We start from the raw sequence: 9,602 nt of genomic DNA on the forward strand, positions 1-9,602 counted from the left end.
GGAAACAAAGATGAAGTCATGCTTTTAAATCTAACTAGTAATCAAGTAGGGTTAGTCAACAAGGGTTAGTTTTACTGGGTGGTAAGTGATAATCGGAGTTTGTACAAGATTTTATATGAAGACACAGAGGAGGCACTTAATGCGGAGGAGTTTCAGAAACAGAGGGGTTAGACTGCCACGAGGAGAAGGGTGATCCCGGCATGGGGGCAGGAAAGAGCTGGGCACTTCAGTGAGGGCTGCAGAAGGGAGTTGCTGCAGGTGACAGTGGGGCAATAGTGAAAGCCTTGCATACATTGTTCAAGAGTCTGGAGTTTACTGTAAGGGCAAGCACATGCAATTGATAGTTTTGAGCAGGAAGTCTTGATGGGATCACTTTGTTTTGAGGGGAAGATGGATTGGAGAAGGTCATAGTGAAGGCTAGGAGTGAGGCCAGTTAACAGGCTGTAGCAACTAGCTGGGCAAAAGTTGAGATAGTAATGGTCATGGCAGTATAGCAGTGATCTTGGTAGAGAAACCTTCAAATAAAATAAATGTTAATTAATTTAAAATATAGAGTAACATTATTTTGGGGGAAAATGTCACAATGATAAAAACTTAAAATTGTTATAAATCTAGGAATCCCTGTCATGAAGAATCAAAGCCATATACATAGTTTCACAATCAACTGAAGAGTGAAAAACGAATGCATTATTTATTATATTTATAGCACCCAGCCCTCTAATTGATAGAAAATCCATGATTTTTTAAAATTCCTGGACTGAATAGATAGATTGGCTTTTGTATATGTAGCCAAGTCTTCATCTGACTGAGGCTACAGAAAACATGGAGCTAGAAAGCTCCTGAGAGATTTTTTTAGTTCAATCCTTCCCTTAAAGATAAGAAAATTGAGACCCCCGAGATTAAACCATTTGCAGTAGGTGACACACCTCAGTAAAGGCAGTGCTGAGACTGGAATCCAGATGCTTGATCTTTTTTCATTACATTCCAATAGCTTCCCAAGAAAGGCCTCTAAATAAATTCATGGGATGTGGATGACTGAAAAGAGGGACTTCCAAAGTTCTTTGAAACTATAAAGAGCATTTTTAAAAGCCAGACACCTGCTTTATTATTAGAAGTTGGTCAATTTTCCAGATAAACTGACAATAAAAATTCTATGCTAAATCAGCAAATACACGTCACATACTCACTTTCCAGAAATAATTTTAGACTCTAGTCTGGCTTCATGGTGCCAGTACCCAAGAACATGTGATTTATATTGTTTTACTTTCTCATTAAAAAAAAATTGAAAACAGAAATATCAGTTTATTTAGGATTAGGAAGAGACTTTATTTCAGGAAGAAGATGAAATATAATGGGTTTATGAACAAGCTATTCCATACTTTTCATCCAATGATAGAAAAATTAATAGGAGACCTCTGTAAGTGCTGGAAAAACAAAAAATTAAATTACCAATCTCATAATTTTCACCAATACATTCCTGAATAAGCAATAATTCATGTTTTTTAATGCATTATGAGTTTTTAAGAAGGTACTTAGTTAGAACAGAATCTTTATTGATCAGTTCTATATTTAATGTAAGAAAAGCAATTAATGTATCTATGGGTTTTTTAGAAAGTTTATTATGGATATTGAGAAAGTCTCCAAATCACCCACCTCTCACCCCCACCAGCTAAAGAACAAACATGTTTGCACATGTGACCTGGATCAACTTGGTACAAAATTGCAGTTTTTGAAAGCGTTAATGGCAAATCTCAATAAAAATTCACTGTGAAAGTATCCAATGCTATTAAGAAATACGGAGCTCATATTTATCATTTTTAAAAGTTACTTGATTTTTTTATATGACTTTGTGTGTATATTTTGATTTTAAAACTTGCCAAATGAGTGGCAATGCTTTCAGGTAATGATCATAGGGATGCTATCATGGCATAAGGCAGTTTTAAAAGCCTCTTTTGAGGTTACTTTCAGAAAAATACAAGTCTCAGAATTTAATCATTAATTTGCCTTGGTCCCCAATAATATTCCAATAAATCATCCTTTATTTCACCAGTCCTGGCAATGTGGAAAAATAAAATTAATATTTGAATGAAGTTTTGTCATCTATGAAGATATTTAAATGAATGTTAATTCAGGTTCTTATAGTAATCCTGAAATTTGAGCATTTCATACTTTTAAGATGTGTAAATTGTAGTAACTACTCACATCATAGACATCATTTGTGTAAGTTATCATTTTGGAATAATGAGATTTCTAAAACAAAAGCAATGCATAACATTAAAATAGGATTCTACAGTTCACAATGATAAGAATAATTCTATACTGTGTAACAATACTCATGTTAGACAACATATTGAAAGTTTATAGCTGTTAGTGTTTAATTTATAAATAATAGCTCAGTAGCATGGACCCAACAAATTGACAAATTTCTTGGAAGTCTCTCTACATGAATCACTGTGATACTTAAGTATAAGAAATAGGCTTTATTGTAAAATGTTATTAAATAGCACCAATATTACTTGAAGGTAAAGTGAAACATTAATAAGAATGCAGCATACTGGTTTAATTTCTAACCAAAAGAGAGAAAGCATATCCTAAACAAAATAAGAATTGGATACAGATTATTTTAAGATAAACATTACTTATAAAACATTTCAGGGTTTTGCTTGTAAAGTTAGAAAAAAAAAAGCCAGTACATTGGTCTTTTACATTCTATTCCCAAAGAAGATATATATGCTTACATATTCACGACAGTGCAATCTCAGCAGTAAAATTCCGGCTCATTCTATATAGTTACTCATTCTATATATTAGCTCAACAAGAACACAAATATAATAAAAGTGCTTTAAAGCAATCTGATTAGAGCAACATTTACATTAAGTACAAAATATACAGTAAAATGAAATTTCTTGTTAAATAGGATTATAGATTAACAATACCTTATTTAAAGGAACACACTTGCATGAATCAATTTTCACATTTGTTTTATTATATTTGATAGCCCCTATCACTACTGTATGCTTTCATTTCTGCAGTTTCTAGAATCTTTGTACATCTTATTGCTGACTTTATCTGCAAAGGTAACTTAAAAGTATTACTCCCAAAGTAACAAAAGAAGAAATCCCATATTTTTATGGCAGTTGTGCAAAAAAACCACTGTAGTATTTGAGAGAAATGTATCTTGAGCATTATAAATTCATCATGATAAAAGATATACTTTTGTACTAAAGCAAAAAGTGTTTGCCTTTAAAAATAGTGTTGTCAACCTATTGTGTAATTCTGGTTATAAAGTTAGGTATGAAATCCATGGTTAATAATTATAAAAGCATTATTTGAAAAAAAATTTGCCAATAAACATTTCTAAATGTGGCTGTCCATCTTAATGAGCACAGTTGCGGAATGAACAGAACAGTAGTCGCTTTATGCTGTAACAACAAAGAAGTAGGACAGTATCCAAATCTGCAGACCTGGGGCCACGTGTTCAGTCGCGGCTCAGCTGCACGCTGACAGAAGAGAGGAGGCGCCCTGCGCTCACACACAATGGGGCAATGACAACGTCTGTCACGCTCTTCCATATTGTCTGCACCGAAGGCTGGACCATTAGGCAGGTCTTTACAAAAGGCATTATAATCCTGGAATGGAGGAGGAGAGATGTGTGAGGGTTATTGGTGTTACCAAATAAGGCCACTGGCTCCTGCACATGCGTGAAAAGATATAACAATGGCCTAACTCACCTAACCTTGGCTGAACTTTTGAAACAAAATAAAGTGGCCCACATAGTGACAAGATGCACAGAAGATAAGTTGCTTAAAAACTAGACAGGCAGGGAGATGACAAACAGTAATCTTATTCCTTTGGGTGGTATGCTATCTGAATCAGTAAAACAAAAAATAAACCAAACTGTAAATTTATCTGACCTTCACCCCCAAACATTAACCTGCCTAACTCTTCACATTTCTCTGTGGTTCTAATTCCTGGTAGCCTTTCTTGCTGCCTTATTCCACTTCACTTCCCCTTAGGACAGGCTGGGCTGAATGCCTGTGTGTGTGTTTGTGCTTCTAACATATTGAAACAAACTTCTTAATCCTCAAATTTATAAAAAAGCATCACAAACAGATGCTTATATTTCTGTCTTTCCTACTAGAATCCAAGTTCTTTAAGTGAGGACATTCTTGATCCTTAGTATGAGATGAGGTGAATTTAGCCATCTGTTAACATTTATATTTTTAATTTTTCGTAATAATTACATGTACTGAAAAGGGTTGTGTGGTATAGTCAAAAGAGCCCTGCAATTTCTTAGGTGAGAAAAACTAGACGATATTGAAATTATTTTATTCATGTGCCTTTTCTTGAAATAACTGCATATTCTCATATTCCTCTGAATATGGCTTCTCTCTGTCACCCTCTGAAGATTGTTTCCTGCTGCAGTGGTGCTCTTAGAGCACAGGGGTGTTCGTGAATTCTCAGGCCTTGACGGCAGCCTCAATGGAATTTTTATTATTACCTGGGTGGGCACAGGAAGTGGGATTGATTTTCTTGGCTTGCTTTTAAAATGTGACTTAAGTAAAGGCCTATGGTACTTATTCCAAAGAGAAGGAAAGATCAGGCAACTGTCTGGTTGCAATATTTTTAGAATACTGAATTATTCATATTGACTGTTTACTATACAGATTATACTTACCTTGTGTTTTGTTCTAAGTACTAAAGACTTGAAGCAATCTCGAAAGAAAATTAATTACTAGGTGTTTCAGAGCTAAAGAGTTGAATAGAAACTTGAATGATGGCAATGTTTGGCTTCTTATTCCATTAGTTTCTCATTTTACATGTGGCTTTGGGTAAATTACTACAAATTGAAGTATGACTTGGAAATCTTAGAGACTGGCTATCAGGATTATGTGCCCTTGAAATGTCCAAATGGTGCTGTCATTATAATAAATATAACTATTTTGAAGTCAGAATGAAAACAATTATAACAAAATAATCTCAAATCGACATACTACAAGGCTTAAGTTTAGATCAGAAAACTTCTTAATCAAATCCACTTCATTCAACATATAATTAGCTTGTCTTTCTTCCTCAGGCTAAGATATTTATCATCTTCATAACTTGTTAGATTTCCATGTTTTAGGAGGGAATTACGCTCGGGACAAAAGTGGATTTTCCAGTTCAGCAGACTGCAGTAGCCCACACTTGAGGACGTTAGTTCATAGGACGTGCTGAACTCATTTTAATGTTATTTTCTTTAAGTAGTTGTTCTCTCACTTTGGATCAAAGAATCCAAAGATCCTCTGATATCAAACAAACTGTTTCCTCAACATTCTAGATAGTACCCCTTCAGAAACTCCAGGCAATTTGGAATAACCCAAAACTTGGTTGAGGCTCAATGTGGCCAACCTAAATACTTCTTCCATTTTTTTAAAAAAATTGATTTAGAGAGAAGAAGGGAGAGAGACAGAGATGAGACTAGGGATCAAACTCTCAACCTGGGTATGTACCCTGATGGGAAATGGAATCCAGCACCTTTTGGTGTATGGGATGAAAGTTCCAACCAACTAACCCACACTGGCCAGGGCCAAAAACGTCTTAAATAAATCTTATAATTTATAAGAGTATATATTCCTCCATTGGATAATAAAGCTCTCAGGGCAGAGACTTTTATTTAGCTTTGTATTAACAATAGTGTCATGCAGATTGAATTGTCATAGCAACTTGCTTTATTAAAAAATCTTCCAGAAAATGAGACTGATATTGCTGCATTCCCATCAGAGGAACCAGGTATTTGAATTGTATTCCAGCAAATATAAGGGGTAAGAGAGCTCCAGCCAACATTGCTTGGTATGATCTACTTGTGATCAATAATTTGCAATCGCCAAATGGTGGCTACCTCAGCCTGAGTGTGGTGTGGAATCAAACCAATTCCCTGGATCCTAATGACCTGAACTCTGGCCTGGGATACATCACCAGACTGAGTTCAGGGTTGTTGTTTTTTTGTTTGTTTGTTGTTGTTATTATTTTCACTTGTTTCTTTAAAGAATTTAAAAATCAGACCCGTTGTGATGATGTGTTGTTTTCATAGCTTTGGTCACATACTCCCCATCAAAAGAAAAAAAAAGAGAAAGAGTGAGGCGAGAGAGAGAGAGAGAGAGAGAGTGCACAAGCTTACTCAAATAGGTTTGATATTCTCTAAGGTCTCTAAAGATTAATCTACTAGTATTTTATCCAGGTATAAACTAACTTTTAAGCATTTTTGTTTGAAGTGACTTCTCTACTTGCAATCAAAGCTGTCTGATGACACATGTATGATGGTTAAATATTAATGTCCCACATGAGTGCAATCTGAGAAGAAAGCTGAAGTTAAATAATACATTTCATGTGGCTGAAAAGGAACTGGTTTGATGATACACCATACACAAAAACCCCTATGGTGCTCAGGACAGCCAGGTGGAGAGAAGCATCATTTGGTTAATTGTAGTTTTACTTATATCTTTCCACCATTTAGAAAATGAAAACCTTTTTGTTTTCAAGTCTTCCGCAAGTGCTTCAGGAAAACCTGGCTTTGTTGTATAAACATGGCACTCTACATTTCCAAATAGCTTCATAGCCAATGTTTCACAATATGCCGTGGCTTCCCAGTTTTTCACATTTTTGAAAGTGAGAAAACTAACACAGAGGTTAGATGACTGGTTTTAGTTAACTAGAAATCCGAAATTTTATATGTTGAATTTTAAAAAATCCATGTATTGCCCCGGCTGGGTGGCTGTTCGTTTCAGCATCATCCTTTACACCAAAAGGTTATGGGTTTGATCCCTGGTTGGGGTGAGTGTGGGAGGCAACCCATCGATGTTTCACTCTCTCATTGATGTTTCTCTTTCTCTACAAAATAATAATAATAACAATAAAACAACAACCACAAACATATCCTTGAGCAAAGATTAAAAACAATCCACGTGCTAATGTCAGAATATGAACTAACTATACATCTGGCATTTGTGGATCTGCTGAAATATAAAGGCAAAGGTTTTCATTCCTTTAGCAGTCTTCCGGCATTTTCAACATAGTTCAGCTGTTTACAATCTTTAGTGATCAAACGGAATTGATGTTCATTCGTTATCCTTTGCCTATTTGGTGAGTTTTTATTCACCATTTTTAGACCCTTTTCTCTGCTCACATAGCCTTCCCTGTGCCTCCCGCCTCCTCCACAGACTTAAGCGAGTTTTCTCAGCATCCACCTCTGTACCCAGCCAGCTGCCCTGCTGTGCTGTCAAGAAGCTGAAGGCAGACCCTGCATCTTTCTCATGCCAGGCCCTGTGCCCGGCACAGGCTAAGCATTCAGTAAAGTTTCTTGGTTGAACTAAACAGCTAGCTAACTGACTGAAGAACTTGATTCGGATGGTAAAGGGGAATGGAGACTAATTTTGTAACTTCTAACAAGGAACACACTATAAGTGAGGGTGCAGCAATACCAAGGTGATTAGGCAGGCATGGTGGCACCTGGGGTTACATATTTGACCTGGAAGGACCTAAAGCACAAGCTTGGCAACTGTTGCCTCTCAAATAAAGTGGATATCTTTTAAAACAACAACAACAAAACACCTTGGTAAAATATGGCATTGTCCCTTAAAACTTTTTGATACTTAAAACTGTTCTCCAAAGCTTTATGATGCATTTTGACTGTGAATAAAGTTACTCAAAGTATCCTATCAATGTCCAGTAGATTTGCTGTGTGTATTTTCCCTTTAACCGGAGTTGTTGTTTAGAAGTGAAAAGGGAATCTGGAGGCCTTCTCATTTCATTATCCTGCAGTTTGGATTTTCATTCATCTGGTCTCATTCTTGCCATTTGCCCCTGGCAGGAAGCAGGTTTTACATCCTTTTCCAGTGATCCTGTCACTGGCATTCTGCTCAGAGATCACTTTTGCTTTACCCCAAGCATAGGTGGTGACTGCATACGAAGTGATGAAAAACACCTAAGAGCCCTGCCCCAAACCAGAGGTACAAGTCCCAGCACAGCTAGAGGCAGAGCAGCCTGTGGCAGGGAACTCGGCCTCCAGGTTTCCACCTCCACAGGCTGCTGGGGGACATCCCCTCTGTTTAAACTCCTAACCCAGCCCATGGCTCTCCTCACCCCCACCCCCACTCCCACCCTAGGATTCTAAAGAAAGCACAGGCTTTGAAGACCCCCCCTTCTCCCTAGGGTGTCAGGAGCTGCTGTGAGTCCAGTCCCGCCCTCCCCCTCACCCCCCCCCCCCCCGCATGCCAGCCTGGGAGAAGGGGCGGGCAGGGGTCAGGGGGCAAAGAACATTCCCACGTTTCAAAAAGCTGGTCCACACCCCGCCCCCCACACCGCCACACCCCTCCCACCCCCACCCCCGCCCCACACACACCCGGGCTGCCCCTTCTCACCAGATGTGCAGACAGCTGAGGGTGGCAAAGAGAATCCCCGCGGCAAAGGCCAGGGGGATCGCCAGGAACAGGGTCAGGAACTTGTAAACCACGAATTTGCTGACCTCGAAGAAGGCATGGCTGCAGATCCACACGTTGTCGAAGGAGTGCGTGGACTCGGGCTCTGCGATCACATCCTGGAAGTCCAGCTGCGGGACGGGGCGCGGGGATGCGGAATTGTCACCAAACCTGCGCCCCCGGGACCCAGGAGCCCTCAGGGCGCGGGGAGCAAAACGGGAGGGCTTGGCAGGGGTGCCCCACCTTCTCCTGGGGCCAAGGTCGGCGCCCAGAAATGAGGCTAAGAATTCCTGGCTACGCAGGCGGCCCCGCGGCTGGTGGTACTGGGTCCCCGGACCCCGCGGGGCTGACCCAGTGGCGAGGGGCGGGGAGGGGGCAGAGGTAAGGGGAGTGGGGGGTCCCGCACCCCCTCGGCCGGGTGGGGCTGGGGCGAGCCTCAGGCCCAGGTTTTGATCCCCCCTCCCCCGGGCTTCACCTTGAGATGCTCGTTGAGCTGGTTTGGATCCCGATCCGGGTCCGAGTCCGCGCACTTGGCAGGGTGGGCGTAGTCGAGGCCGCTGTGGTGGCTGTAGGCGTCCTCGTCCATGAAGAGCTGGACGTCCGCCTTCTCGGTCTCCAGCCCCATCGTGGCGCTCGCTCGGCGCGCGGCGGCTGCACCCGGCTGGCGAGGCGCGGCTCCGGCCCGGCCGCCCTGCCCTTCCCTTCCCTTCCCTGCCCTGCCCTTCCCTTCGCTTCCCTGCCCGCCGCCGGCCCCGCCCCGCCCGCGCGCCTCGCCGCCGCTCCTCCCGGCTCCACTCCGGCTCCGGCTCCGGCTCCCGCCCCGGCCCTGCGGCCGCCCGAGCGCCGCCCCGCGGATGCCCGGAGGGCGGGGCCGGACGCCGGCACCGTGGCTCCCGCCTCGCGCGCTCCCCCCCCCCCCCCCCCCCCCCCCGTCTCCCCGCCCGGACGCCGGGAGCCGCTCCGCCCCGGCACATCTGGGCCGCCCGGGCGGCGAGGCGCGCCTCGGGGACAGGGATGGGGCCGGAGGCCTGGGCCGCCGCGGGTGCTGGAACTGGGGTGCGTCAGGCCCGCAGGCTTTCCAGGGGTGATGGACTCGCAGAGGGCTCAGCTGGAGGTTAAGAGCGGGGATGGCACCCGAGGGTCTGG

At 42.0% G+C, this 9,602-nt stretch overlaps 1 protein-coding gene across 4 annotated transcripts; it reads right to left on the minus strand.

Annotated features, from left to right (window-relative positions):
- Positions 1 to 1,282: 1,282 nt before the first annotated feature.
- CAV2 (caveolin 2) lies at positions 1,283 to 9,174 on the minus strand. Of its 4 annotated transcripts, XR_004970978.1 has the most exons (5): positions 8,932 to 9,174; positions 8,400 to 8,587; positions 3,465 to 3,629; positions 2,203 to 2,250; positions 1,283 to 1,424 (listed from the first exon to the last, which is right to left on the minus strand). XR_004970978.1 is itself a non-coding variant. In XM_036328913.1 (4 exons), exons 1-3 carry the CDS (start codon positions 9,079 to 9,081, stop codon positions 3,479 to 3,481), a joined length of 489 nt encoding a protein of 162 aa, XP_036184806.1. In that variant the 5' UTR covers positions 9,082 to 9,174; the 3' UTR covers positions 1,283 to 2,250; positions 3,465 to 3,478. The 4 variants fall into 4 exon arrangements, 2 of the variants coding, with proteins under 2 accessions (XP_036184806.1, XP_036184805.1); XM_036328913.1 differs by having other exon boundaries at positions 1,283 to 2,250; XR_004970977.1 differs by having other exon boundaries at positions 1,288 to 1,424; positions 2,203 to 3,629; positions 8,932 to 9,173.
- Between the last annotated feature and the right edge of the window lie 428 nt (positions 9,175 to 9,602).

This window comes from Myotis myotis, unplaced genomic scaffold (genome assembly GCF_014108235.1).
Source record: "Myotis myotis isolate mMyoMyo1 unplaced genomic scaffold, mMyoMyo1.p scaffold_m19_p_11, whole genome shotgun sequence".
In the NCBI taxonomy this organism is placed as follows: domain Eukaryota; kingdom Metazoa; phylum Chordata; class Mammalia; order Chiroptera; family Vespertilionidae; genus Myotis; species Myotis myotis.